The 14,883-nt window shown below is 32.5% G+C and overlaps 1 protein-coding gene across 1 annotated transcript; it reads right to left on the reverse strand.

The window, feature by feature from the left end:
- Positions 1 to 840: 840 nt before the first annotated feature.
- Positions 841 to 2,025, reverse strand: LOC120160029 (aquaporin TIP1-3-like). Its single transcript, XM_039170500.1, has 3 exons — positions 1,843 to 2,025; positions 1,473 to 1,723; positions 841 to 1,390 (listed from the first exon to the last, which is right to left on the reverse strand). Exons 1-3 carry the CDS (start codon positions 1,973 to 1,975, stop codon positions 1,016 to 1,018), a joined length of 759 nt encoding a protein of 252 aa, XP_039026431.1. The 5' UTR covers positions 1,976 to 2,025; the 3' UTR covers positions 841 to 1,015.
- Between the last annotated feature and the right edge of the window lie 12,858 nt (positions 2,026 to 14,883).

Genomic DNA, 14,883 nt, shown 5'->3' on the forward strand with positions numbered 1-14,883 from the left:
TAGTTTTCAAAATTATTACCATGACTTGGAAGCGGCGTATTCTACGACTTTCTTTCTTTTATATATTAAATTTAGGGTAAATTATCCCGCTAACCACTTAATTATTAAATTATGCTTTTGAATTTTGATCATCCGAAAAAATAACTTCGTCAACTCTATTAAAGAATGGAGTAAATCATAAATTTCATCACTCAATTTTCTTTTTACTCTTATTTTGGTCATTAAGGTTTTAAAACATTATAATCTACTCACTAAATTTTTGATTAACTCCTATTTTGGTCACTCCATCGATAATACTTAGTCATGTTATGACTAGACATTTTCCTTTTAAAAATTATGAAATGGCCTCCAAACTTTCTTTACTTTTTGTTAAAAACCCATGATTTTAGATTCCTTCAGTTCTTGATAATGAAGAATCTTCGTTCGAACCTCAACAGTGAAAAGATGGAGAAAGAAAACCGGTCATATATCTTGATAAAGCATCTTCACCTGTATATATTGTTACCTCTATTAAATAAAATTAAACGTAACAGTAGACTTTTTTACTTTGATAGGTCAATGTTTGATCAAAAAGTAAACTGTCGTGACAAATGCTTGCTTCTCAATTTATTTTTCACCTGATTATAACAGGTCCAGGAGGTACTTGCAATTTTCATAACATTTTTTGCTTGGAGCCTAACCGAGGTGAGTGAATGTATTAGTCTATCTACTTGAATTCGGTATCTATAAATACAATGTGACTTTCGAATTAGCTTTTTTAGCTGCGTGTTACCTAATACAGTTTCTGTGATCATAATGATCAGATTAAAAGGATCTAAAATTATTTAAACTGGGCAGAAGTGGACAAATATGAAATGATATTGAGCAGGTTTAAGTGGAATCAACCATTAACAAAAGAGAGATACAAACAACAGGGAATAAAAAGCACCCACAGATACGAAACCAAAGCGACCCACTAAACTGCTTACAACCCTTGTTAATGGATCGCATAGAACCCGTCAATACACCAGAAATCTTAAAATTCTGAACTGGGAAGCTGCTCGTATGTGTCTGGGGCGATGAAGAAGACTTCATAGACGATGGCTGCAACGGCGGCACCAACGAAAGGACCGAGCCAGTAGACCCAGTGGTTGTTCCATGTCCAGCTGACCACGGCCGGTCCAAAGGAGACTGCAGGGTTCATGGACGCACCATCAAAGGCACCACCAGCCAAGATGTTGGCACCCACAATGAAACCAATCGCAATGGGTGCAATGATCCCAATGTTACCCTTCTTCGGGTCGACAGCCGTGGCGTAAACTGTGTAAACCAAACCGAAGGTCATCACGATCTCGAAAACCACCGCGTTCCATGCTCCCACACCGGATGACAAGGCAAATGCAGATGTTTCCTGCATCATAAAGAAAAAAATCAAATTCAGAACATACATTAGTTAAGCCTTGACTTAACTTGCTTTAGCATTTCAATCTTACCAATCCACCAGTAGAAAACTTGAGAAGCAAGCAAGCGACCACGGATCCGAGCAACTGAGCAATCCAGTACAAAATACTTCGGATCAAGGTAATGTGGCCACCGACAAAGGCGCCAAATGTGACAGCAGGATTTACATGACCACCGGAGATGTTAGCACCAACCGAAACCGCCACAAACAGAGCGAAAGCATGGGCAATTGATGCTGATATAAGACCGGCCGGCGTTGCGGCCCCGTTGTCAGTGAGCTTGTCTGCCAAAGAAGCATACACGGTTCGATTAGTTCATAGAAAAACAGGGGGATTTGGCGAATTGCTACAACGTTAACAAATACGAAACTTTAGGACATGAGAAAGGATATATTATACGTACTAAAAGCCATGCCCGAGCCTGAACCGGCAAAAACAAAAATGAGCATTGAAATAAACTCAGCCAATGCTGCTTTGAGAGCATCGGCTTGGCCAGCCTCAGCTGGAGATCCTACGGCAATTCGAGAAATCGGCATTTTGATTGTTCTGCTATAGAAAAAAAAAACAGTTATTTTTTTCTCTTGTTTCTCTCATCTTCTTCACTGGTAGTAGTACATATATATAGGGGTCCAATACTCCAGTAAAACGGCTACGAACCGGTAAAATAAGCAAAATTTTCAAGAAATAAAAATTGAAAAAACAAAAACGGAACCTTTTTTTTTCTTTCTGGCGGGCCACCTATCATTGTCGGGAAAATACTGAAGGCGAGGGTCTTTGAATTGCTATTCTTTCGCCACGTGTACGGTTGGAGTGAATTTGGATGGCCGATCGGAGCGTATAGAAATTTGAACACCGGCCAATAGGGTGGCAATGGGTCCCGGTGCCCTATGAATTGTGGTTGTGCACTTCGCTTGACCGACCATTCGGATTGTTTATATTGTGGTGACGTGACGGTGGTGGTTAGCTTTGCTGGCTCCATTATCTGCTTTGTTGTTTTTTGTTATTGAATTAGTGGTGATAATGACATCAGGTATGGAGTAGGTATGGACGTGTGGTGAATTCTTCCCACCGTCTGATCTCATTTTTGTCGAACTGCGGATCCATTAAATTTGTTTGATACCCGTGCGGCCGTGCCCTCGTATGAATTTATTTTCTTTTTAAAAATTATTCAATAAAATATATTGAATGTTCTCTAAATTTATAAAATTATAAGTTAATAACAAACGATTATATTATGGCTTTCTAAAATAGTAAAATTATAATTTAATTTCTTTTAAATGTATAAAATTAAAATGAATACTATAATAAAGTAACATTCAGATTTTTACAGAAATTAATAATAGAAGTTATTTGGAAAAAAATCTAGTTCACCCTAAAAGAAGCAAAGAGATTAGACTAGAAGTCTGATAAAATTGTGGATACTATTTAATCACATTAAACTATATATTAAAATATATTATATTATGCTGTTATGTATCTAGGCCAAACAATGCCATATGATTTCCTTCCACGATCTTACAAATTGCAAATATAATGAAGGGTAAATTATGTCAATGATCACTAATATCTAAGTTTGTATTCGTTTTTATCATTGATGTTTCAAAAGTAATAAATCAATCAATAACATTATCGTGTGTTATAAAATAGGCATTCAACGTTAATAGCAAAAGCAAAAGCAACAAGAACTCACTACTAAACTGTTATATGCTAACTTGATTTGCCACGTGCCTCCTCCTCCTCCTCTTCGTCTTCTTCTATCTATACTCTTCGTCTCTCCACCCCAGTATCCGTGCTTGAAAACAGGAACTCTTGCTCAGGTACTAATCACACACCTATTAACCCAAAACTAGGTTTCCTGATGAAGCGAGGTCGAAGCAAAAGCAAGTGTAGACGAGTCTCTATCTTTAACCTGCAGTTAATGTTTCCTGCTAAAAGAGCTTACCATCCCCATTCCCTTATTGCGTCCTCCCACTTCCATTAAACCACTGGTTTCTAATGAAAAAACTTTGAAATCTTGATCTCAGTCACCCTTTATTAAACTAATTTTCAATTTCAAACATTTCCTGCAATCTTTTCAAAGCAACAAGTGTGTGGGTTGCTTTTGTACTAAAACAAAAACCCAGTGATTAGCATTAACGAGTGGTCAGATTTGGTTCAGACATAAGAGCTTTTTCAGTTTGGTTATATGCCATCACGAGTGGCCAAGAAATCTAGTGGTTATATGCCATCACTCCTATTTACTCCGAAAATGGATAGTTGCAAAGCTTTAGTTCAGACACGAGCCTTTTCAATTTGGGAATAAATCTCCCTGTCATGAATTTCATCAAACTTGTGAACCCTCTTCGCAGACCGACTTTTCTGTAGACACTCTCTGAGCAAACCACCACTATAACGTCCTCAGACAATCGAGTAAGCAATTCAAAGAAATGCAAGTTTGCTTGCTGCTCAAAAGGAGTAAGAGGGGTATCTGGTCTTTGTATTGGTCATGGAGGCGGATAGATGCCAAAAACCAGGGTGTAACAAAGGTTCTGAGAGCCACACTGTCTATTGTAAGGCTCATGGTGGTGGAAAACGTGGACAAGAGAGAGAGAAAAGGAGAGGAGAGATAAAAAGAAGAAGAAGAAGTGACATGTGGCAATTTAAGTTAGTATATAACGGTTCAACAATGATTTCTGTTACGGCAGTTAACGTCGAGCGATGAATTTATAACAATCGATAATATTACTGAGACTCTTGAAATATTAGTGGTAGAAACGAATATTAACCCAAACATTAGTGATCATTAGCATAGTTTATCCTGAACTAATTCTACTCTCTGGCTCTCTCCCCTCCATGTCTGCACATTCATCCTTTTGCATCAAAAGCAATGCCACGAAATTAGAGATCAGCATGACTTTTGGGCGTTGCCAGCGTCATGAATTTTCGGCAATTTTCGTCAAAGGGGGTTAATTATTTAGCTTAATACCGAATCATATATTTTATTTTGAGAATTACGATATTTAATATAGTGATTTAAAATTCGTATTAGACATGATGAGGTTTTATAAAATAGATTTTTATTGAAACTTATAACTCCAATGTAATAAAATTTAATAAAAATTATATTTTTTTAAACTCGTCATTTCGATATGATAAATTTAAATAAAAATAATATTTAAATAAATTATCATGTGAGCGTGACAAATTTATCTTGTAATGTAACATTTATTATAAATCTCAATTTAATTTTAAATTAGCCAATTTAGTAATGATTTTTCATGTTTGGTTTAGTTTTATTAGTTATTTCATCTTCTCTTTGTGATCACTGTTATTTTTATTTTTTATTTTACCCATATTTTTTTCATTTAAGTTTTTTTGGTTTTGGCAATTATAAGTGCGTGCATATAAAATTTCAATAACCTAAGAGCTTCAACTGCTCTCATCTTGAGAGTATTAGTATTATTATTATTTAAACATTGGGTAAATTATATGTTTGGTAACTGAATTTTATTCTTTTTCTTATTTCATTTATTGTAATTTCAATTTTTTTCAATTTACTTATTGAATTTTATAAATTGAATTATTTTATCACTTCATTGTTGAATAATTAAACGACGTTAAGACATAGTAACTTACATCAAAACGACGTCATTTTAAATTCCTAAAAAAATTTAGACTAAAACGACATCATTTTGATTAAAATGCGGTCAGATCATGATGTCGTTAGTTATTTAACGGCAAAATGAAAAAAAAAATATATAAAGTTTAATGAGTAAATTAAAAAAAATTAAAAGACTTATTAGTGAAATAAAAGAGAGAGTAAAGCTCAATTACCAAACGTGTAGTTTACCATAAAAGTATTGGATACAAGGCAGCCTTAAGGGCTAAAAAATGGGAAACAGAGAGTACATAAGCCTCGAGCCCAAAGTGGGAAACACGCAGCCTTAAACCCAAAGAAAGCCCAAGCATCAAATATTTAGTTTATTCAAGTTTTTTTTATGGGATTGTAATATTCCATTTTTAATTTCAAAAGTATTACTTTTATTATCTACGACTACATTAACTTTGGATTGATTACCGAACATTGATTTTCCCCCTAATCTAATCGCATTATATTTTTGTTTAATTAATCTTTTCTTTTCTTACAGAAATAATGGATATATATATATATATTATTTTTATGTTGTGTTTTTTATAGGGAAGCGGTGGCGGGTTAATGAACATTGCTATTGTTGAAGAATCAAACCTAGAAAGCTCTAGACTCGATGAAAAATAATGGGGAATGAATAGGGGAAGGTGGCGGCAGCAAGTAGGGTTCTTAGAGTTTCTTTTAGGTGCTGGAAACAATGTAAGAAATAAGATTAAAACAAGATAAAGAAATTGAAAATAAAATAAGATAACCAAGAAATCAAAAAATCTCCCTTATGAAGGTGAACGGTAAAGATGATTGATGACGTGGATGGATATGTGGAAAATCGATGGATAATATCCTATCGAGCCCTCCTAGTCGCAATGAAAAGGCAAACACGGTAATATGGCTCTAACCAACCCTCCTAGTCGCAATGAAAAAACAAATTAGAGTGTGAAGATTAATCTCCCTCACAAGAACTTGAAAGAACTCAATGAGAATAAGCTTCGAAGGCACAAGGCAATCAGCACTTGCAAAAACGAACTCTCGTCGTATTATTAATCAAAGAAATCTTGATTTAAAAATTGAATGAAGCCTCTTTTATATAGGAGTTGAGTTCTAAAGGTCCTAAATAACTAATTAATAAAATAATAATAAACTAAACATGTCTTAACTCTAATTCCTAATAAAATAATAATAACTAAAAATAATATTTTAACCCAACCTTAATTCCTAATAAAATAATAAATCTAATCCTAAAAGATAATGCATCATCCTATATTAAGTTATATTACAAAAAATCAATAAAAATATAGAAAATTCGTAATATTTACAAAATCTCGTATTAATCCCGTATAGGATTTTCTGCATGCACCGTCTTCAGTAAAATGGTCATATATTGAGTTCCCGATATCGGATTGATGCGATTCAAGAACCGTTGTAAAGATAAGAGATAGACGGTCGTATCTACAGAAGACATATTAACTAAATAAGATCAGGATCCCATTCAAAAAGTCGTCGCAAGTATGCTTCTGTTCTGATCTTCTTTTCCAATGCTTGGACGAGTGGATCATTTGGAAGAGTTATTACTTCTTCCTTTAATGTGAACCTTGTGATGTATCAGTTTTTTGTTTGTTATTATAACATGCATTTTTTCAAAGATTAAATTTGATAGTGTCTCTCCATATCTATATGATATTGATTCCGTTATCATGTTATTCTATCACTCCTTTATAAACTCGAATAAGATATTAATATATATTTACAATTACTAATGATAAATCAAAATTAAATTATAATAATGTTAGTTTACCAACGAATCGTCATATATATCAATGTTAATGATGTTTATTCTCTATTGTCGACAAGGATTTTTATTTGTATTTATCATTTTTTTGAATTATTGGTTTGATTTTTTCTGATAAAAGTCGTTAGTTTTATTAAAAATTACAAAAGGGTTTATAATTAGTATCGTCAACTAAATACATTATTTGGACATTTACCTATAACATTGACACAAAAAACCTAGTCACTTTAGATCACAAAAGGACCATACATAGAAAATATTAAAAACTCAACCAAAGATTCTAACAAAAATAGATGTGAACAAATATGGTTGTATCGATAAACGAATTAAAAAGGGATTAAGATATTGAAAAACCATTTAGAACCGAAAATCAGAGCCGAACATAGTGAGAAATTATCCTCGAACGCAAAATCATGTACCTAGATTCAATCTGATGGTCCAAAGCAAGAAAGATCGTCGTGATTACAAATAAACACCATTTTGATTAGTCGTAGCGTCGTCAAATCAAACCCTGAAAAAAATATAAAATAAAAACCCCAAACAATTGAGAAAGAAAATTAAAAAAATGTGTCATAAATGCAAAGAAAAGCATGCTACAAATACAGAGAAAATGTACCACAAAGAGTGTTATTTTTATTAAACAACTAAAAAAACAAAGGAAAAAAAATTGATGGTCGACGATCGATATCAAAACTGGTGTCGTCGCCAACTAAATAAAATTAAATAAGAAAAAGGTTAACCTGATATATAAAAACGATACAAACCCAAGAAAGAGAGAGTGGCATGTAGTGTATAGTTGGATATTTTAATCTTTCTCTTATATAATTTTTATTCTTAAATTATAAATTTTACATACTTTGATAACATTAGAAAAAATTATGTGATTAATTCAATCGTTTTATTCTTGTTTTTTCACTCTTTCTATAATTTTGAAATATTTATTAAGTATATAATAAAATTAACAATTGTTTATTTTTCTCTTTTTTCCTTAGCCGCTGATAGACTTTTTTTTTCTTCATTTTTGTGAATTTTGATCGACGGTGGCATTAGTCTTGGTGTTGATCGTCGACCACCGGTATTCATTTTTTTATTTTGTTTTATTATAATTAATCTTTATGTTTTCTTATTTTTTATTTTTAATAATTATGTCTTTATGACACGTCTTCTTCTGCTTTATGACATATTTTTCTATGTCTTTATAGCATGTTTTTTGTTGTTTGACCTATAAAACCCTAAACCCGATTAGGCCTAAAGTACCACATTGGGTTGCCGAGACAACCCTTGATTTAAAAAATTGTTCATTTCCATTTTTAAAAAACATTGTATGTATCAAGACTAAACATAAATAACTATTATTAAAACATTTTACAAACCGGAACTCCACGACACATTGTTTAAAATACAAAACAATAAAAAACTTAGAATTCAATAAAACAAATACATGAGTAAGGTTCTATGAATACACATGCCCACTAAAGCTACAGTACAATACTTTGAAGAAGATACTGGAAGTCCTACTGCGACGGTGCTCCACGAACGACTTAAGCTATTAACCTATGAACGGAAAACATCTATACGTTGAACTTACAAAGCCCAACAGTATAATTGCTGATCTAGAGTAACATTATGAGTTTCATAAACACAAGCATGCTAAAGACACGATACTAAGCAGTAGGTACATGCATGATCAAAATCAAGTGATACCTACTAATGGTTTTACCGTTCTATCGCTAAAGTATGAGTCCCATGCTTGCCTTAATCCTCTATTAAGGGCCTTTCTATGAGTACACCTCTAATGGGTCTTTAACCACAATGAATGTAAGTCCTATGCATTATCTAAATGCGACACTAACACTCATGTTCATTATCTAAGTGCAACATTGACTCTGTTATGTATTATCTAAATGTAACATTGAATATATATTGTGCATTATCTAAATACAACACACTACTAGTATCTGGTCTCACATAGCCATCATATACTAGTTAACTGATAGAATCCGGTGTCACATAACATCGATGAAATTCCCACTAAGTTGTTGAGTGATCTCCTGATCTTACATAGCAATCAGGTAGATCATGGGAGGACCTAGTGTCACATAGCGTCGATACAATTCCCGCTCAACTGAAGCATTGGCTCGGTCTCACACAATCGTTAAGCCAAGCTATAAGGATATCTATTATACTGGACTAATATAACTATACATGCATAACTGAAGGCCCTAAGTTTGTATAATGTTAATAATGCCCATTAAGGCAACTAAGGTAGCCTGGCTAAATCTAGCATAACTAGACACACTAAAATGAGGTCACCCTCTCACTAGTTGTTATCTCACTCGTTATCTTACCTAGAACGTTGTGCAAAGGTTTATTAAGTTGCTCTATTATGGGCATTCTTTACTTAAGGGTAATTTATCATTTTCTGTCTCTAAAGAAGTCTCTACGTATTTTGCAATTTTTTATGATTATTGATTCTATTATTCACTTGCGGTAACACTAGCTAGCTCGATACCTGACTCGGGTTCATTACTGGATAATGACACTCTTGTCGCTCTTACTACGCCTTCCCTCAATTCACCCTTGAATTGGAGGGACAATTTTATGTTCACCATTCATTGACATTCTTGTAGTACATAACTCTGCTATTTTGAAATATGATTGACTCATCATATATCTTGTCGGTACGTCCTCTACAACGATCCTTCATCCTTAGATACTTGCTACGTGCTCGATTCAAGATACTTGAACGTTTACACCTACTGTGATTACTTCGGTTGTAACCTACTTCTACAAGTGTATTCAAACCCATTTGGTCTTTTGTGTCCTTCACGAACTAAGATCTACCATTACAGATCATCCTTGACTCTTACGGGCCTTAACGAGGTCAATTCTAACAATCCAAAGTGGGTGGTATCGTTACTCTGCTTGCAGTATCGATACACCTATGAGTATTGGTACCAAAAATGGCTTTTATTGCTTAAGATTTGGCCCATAATCAATATTGTATACCATGAGTATCAATACTGTAGGGGAAATATCGATAGTCTCCACAATAGTACCTATACTCCCACATGAAAATCTCCAAATTTCATCCCAATTCATCTAGTATCGATATTGTTCATCCAATATCAATACTCAAACCTAGAAATGCCTTGTTTAAGCTTGAAAAATACTCAAAAATCATCCCAAAGGTCTTAGTTTGATTTATAATCATATGTTAAAGCTTTAGGAGGTTACTTAGGGGGTATTTGGTTCAAGGATTGTGGGAGATGGGAATCCCACATTCCCATGTTTGGTTGGTCGGGAATCTCATTCCCAGTAATGTTTTATTACCAATAGTAGATTTTTTGGGGTATATTACCGGGAATGTCATTACCTTCATTCCCTTAGGTATTGTAACATTACCAGCGTTTTGGACTAAAATGCCCTTAAATTTTTATTTTTTTTTCAAAAATATCCTTCTTCTGTCATTGAATAATAAAAATTATATGAATGTTAAATTACAAATTTATCCTTAAATTATTTTAGATTTACAAAAAAAAAGTCTATAATTAAAATTTTATATGAAGTTCAGGGGTTAAAAAAATTTACCCTTTCATTAAACATTTTTTATATTTTTAATTTTGTAAAAAAAATTATATAAATATCATGAATTTAATTTTTTAAAGAAAATATATACATATTTTACAATTTGTAATATTATACAAATATATAATAAGGACAATTTGGTCAAATATACATTTCAATAATCTTTTATTCCTTTAACCAAACAAGGTAATCTTACATTCCTGCTAACCAACCAAACACAAAATACAACATTCCCAGTAATCCTATTCCCTGGTAATATTTTATTCCCACTGGTAATCTTACATTCCGTGAACCAAATGCACCCTTAGGGTCTTAAAGTGGTATAAAAAACACTTTCACATATAAAACATCATTTAATCATGAAATCAAGCATAAACCCTAAAATACTCAAATACAAAAAATTTAGCAATTCTTCATATTTATGAAAGCTTTATACTCCAAAGGATTATAAATAAACTACCTTGGTTAAAGAATCCTGAAATGAAGCTCTTTTCGCAACAAGCTTTACTTCCTCTAAGACTTGGTTGATTCTTTTCCTTTTCTCTAGCCAAACAAGGCAATGATTTTCTTAATATAAATGGTTGTAGGAGGACAAAGGATGGATTAGAAGTTGTTGGAGACAATGAAGGAACTCTTACCATCCACCTTGGATCTGTGGAGGCTTAGAGAAAAAGAGAAGACATTTATGTAGCCAAAATCATCGAATCGACCCCTAAATAGTACCCCTTCTTGCAATGCCCTTTTCAGTTTTAGATATTTATGTAGATTTTTTTGGGTTGGGTTCAGCGCATGGCTTGTTGGTCTAAATTGTCCAAGTCAATTTGTAGTTCGCAAGCTGAGGCAGGAACGACCTAACCCATTTTGGATTAGAAAAAGAGAGAAGAGAAGCATCGGCATGTGCCACGACGCACGGTTTACACGCTAAATGTGGTGAAAACATCGGCACACACGGCTGTTGGTTTCGTCTGTGGTTTTGTCGCTTGTTTACAAGTAGAGCCCAAATGATAGAACATGACTTATATCTAACCGCCATGTGCGGAACAGCATAAAATGAGAATCCCATTGGCTAGCGCTTTCTTTTTTTGGAAAATCATAGCCTTTATTTTCTTTTCCAATATCATTTCATTTAATGATACAACGCATTGCTTCTGAATTAGTTGATTGACAATCCCATGGATGAGATTTATATGGGTAATTACAAATCATTAGTTGATTTGGCGAGCACTACAAACTATATTAGTCCACCCTATGATTATGATATAAATAGTGTTACATGTACAAGAATGTTGAAGATGAGCAAAAATCGTAATAAAGTACATATACTTTATGGGCAGTGTATTAACGTGTAAGATATATTTGATGATTTGACCTTGTATAAACGTGAAGTGGGGGAACTGTTATTAAGATTTGTAGCATCTCTAGACTACTTGTACTTTATTGACATTCCTTGGAGAAGTTTATTGGGCTTGTATCACCCAAATTGTTGTGTTGGATTTGTATGCAAAAGAGTCGAAGAACAATTTTGTAGAGTGTTTTTGTTTTATTGAATTTCTAATTTCATAAATAATAAATTATTTAATTAATAACTCTTAAGTTTAGCCAAGGTAAAATACTTTAACCTTTTTAACTTATTTCATATTTTCAAAACATCTTTTTAAACTATTTCTTTCATTTAAAAAATATATGTATATTGATTTTCTCAACCTTTTTGTTATTTTTTTAATCTAACGCTACCACTATAAATAAATAAAAAAACATTATCTCAAATACACAAAAATTGATAACCTTTCATCTCCTACATATCATCTCTACCCCATATCAGTTTTAAATATTTTCATGCCCCGAACGAAAATTTAAAAATAGGTCATATAAAAAGAAAATATATTGTATTATTTTGAACAATTAGTTTAATATTAAATTAATAAATGATAAAAAAATAATTAAATTATGAGGTATTGATTATAAAGATAGAAAGTAAGAACTATTTTATAAAGTTGAAAAAAAAAACAAGGGCCCTTAGTTATAAACTTTGATCGAAAAATCAAAAATAGACCCTATAAAACAAATATATATTCTGTTATTTTGAAAATTAATTTAATATTAAATTAATAATCCATAGAAAAATGATTAAATTACGACTTACTTATAAAAGTAGAAAGTATGGACTTTTTTTATAACATTGAGGGAAAAAAAGGACTCTTAGTTATACAACTTGAGAAAAAACTAAAAAAAAAAGCTCTATAGAATGAAAATATATTATATTATTTTGAATAATTAATCTAATATTACTTTAATAAAGCATAAAAATGATTAAATTATGATTTTTTAATTATAAAGGTAAAGGATAATAACTATTTTATAAAATTAAAATTTTAGCAGTCCTTAATTACAAAATTAAAAGTGGGGGCCCTAAGCAATCGCTTAGGTTGCACCCCTTAAAGTCGACTCTGCCTGCCCCTCTTAAGTTTACTGAGTATATCTGTCTGGAATTATTGTTGATTCACGAACCTCGTTTTTAAAATTCAGCAGGTTCATTGTATTAAGAAACCTAATATATTTTTAATTTTTTAGTTTGATTATACATCTTTGTCAAGCATATTTTAAAATTCAGCTGCTTTTGTCAGCTTCTTAAACCAAAAAAAAAAGAAGTACGAATAGGAAAAGCAAAAAGTTAAACCACAATATTATAAAGAATTAGAAATAAAAGAAAACAATAGTTAATTTAAAGCTCTGTATTATTATTAGCCTTGAGGTCATGGGATCGAGTCCTACGGAGGGCATTTCATAATTTGGAGGTCTTCTACGGAAGCTACTCTCAACCTGGTGTTGGGAGCATCCTACTATCTTACCTCCCCTTACCCCATTATATATGGGAACAAGAGACAACCATTTCTGTATTATTGTTACCATCCAGCTCAGTTGGTAGAGCACAAGGTTCTTAACCTTGAGGTCGTGGGATCGAGTCCCACGGAGGGCATTTCATAATTCGGAGGTCTCTTACAGAAGCTGCTCTCAACCTGGTGTTGGGAGTAGCCTACTATCTTACCTCCCCTTACCCCATATATATGGGAAAAAGGGACAGCCATTTCCATTTCATTACCCATGCACACAATTTCAAGTGAGATTAACAGCTGGATTAAGGAATAATGAAGAATGAAGGGATGAAGCCTTGGGGTATGGTAGTTTTTGTCCTACAAAGAGCTATTATATATTATTTTGAACAAACATAAAAAAAATGTAAGACATGTGGAACAGTGCCGAAATCTATTGTCTTAGGAAAAAAGAAAAAAAGACTATCCATGTTCTTTTGTTCTGTCAGAACGAGGTTTTTTTTTTCAGGTTGGTTTTGTTGTTCAATTTGAAGGGGACGCGATGCATGCATGTTTACAAAATATTAGGGTTTTTATTTTTCTTTGATTTTTGTTGGGACATCAGGATTTGTGCCGTGTAATGTTTTTTTTTTCTATTGATAATTAACGGTGACAATATTATATTAAATATAAAACATAAATAATCTTATTTATTACGTGGGTTGATGAGAAAATTGTAAGTGTAATGGTCTAATCATGGTTTTAGTCTCTAGTATGCAGCAATTTAGAATTTAATCCCTATATTTCAATTTAACATAATCACACCCTCTACTTTTGTAACATTATTAGTGTGTACAAATTAAAACATTATTAGTAGATCTAAATATTCAACTGATATATAAATTTGTTGTTGATTAACCATAGTTTATTGGAAGTTCACGTTGCTTTACTCGTGTGTGACCATCATTGGCAGATGCAAATATAGTTCAGGGTGGGCACGTGCTATCACTCTAAAATCTGAATTTATTTATATTGGTTGTTCATTTTACTGATGGTTCTCATCTTAAAATTTTATTGTACTCACCTCATATACAAAATTTCTATTATTAATATATATGTGTCAACCCTCAAATTTTTTTGAATCCGCCACTTAATTATGTTAAAGTAAAAAGAAATTCCACCGGAAGAATTCATCCGATGCAATCAATAGAGTTATTAATTTTGATTTACTAATAATATTATAAAAGTTAAGAGGCCAAATTACAATAGTTTAAGTAAAATGATTAATCCCAAAGTTCAACATGATAGAAGGACTAAAACCATAATTAAACATGGAAAAGAAAAAACACGAGGTTTTTTTTTAAACAGAAATGACAAGCACGATGGGTTACTGTCACAAATGGATAATCTAAAACAGGCAAGAAGTTGTTTTGTTCTAAAATTAAGGGTAATGTTAAGGGGTCAAATAATTATTCATAATGCAAATTTTTTAATTTTCCATTATTTTCACGATTTTAGCTAAAATTTATGAAACCTACTCCATTCCCTTTTTGGTAGAGTTTTCTTTTATATATATATCCCTCTAGTATTTAGGCGAGGGTCAACTCGAATTATTTCCTAAATTTAAAGGAC

This window comes from Hibiscus syriacus, unplaced genomic scaffold, assembly GCF_006381635.1.
Source record: "Hibiscus syriacus cultivar Baekdansim isolate YM2019G1 unplaced genomic scaffold, ASM638163v2 tig00111388_pilon, whole genome shotgun sequence".
NCBI classification, from domain to species: Eukaryota; Viridiplantae; Streptophyta; class Magnoliopsida; order Malvales; family Malvaceae; genus Hibiscus; species Hibiscus syriacus.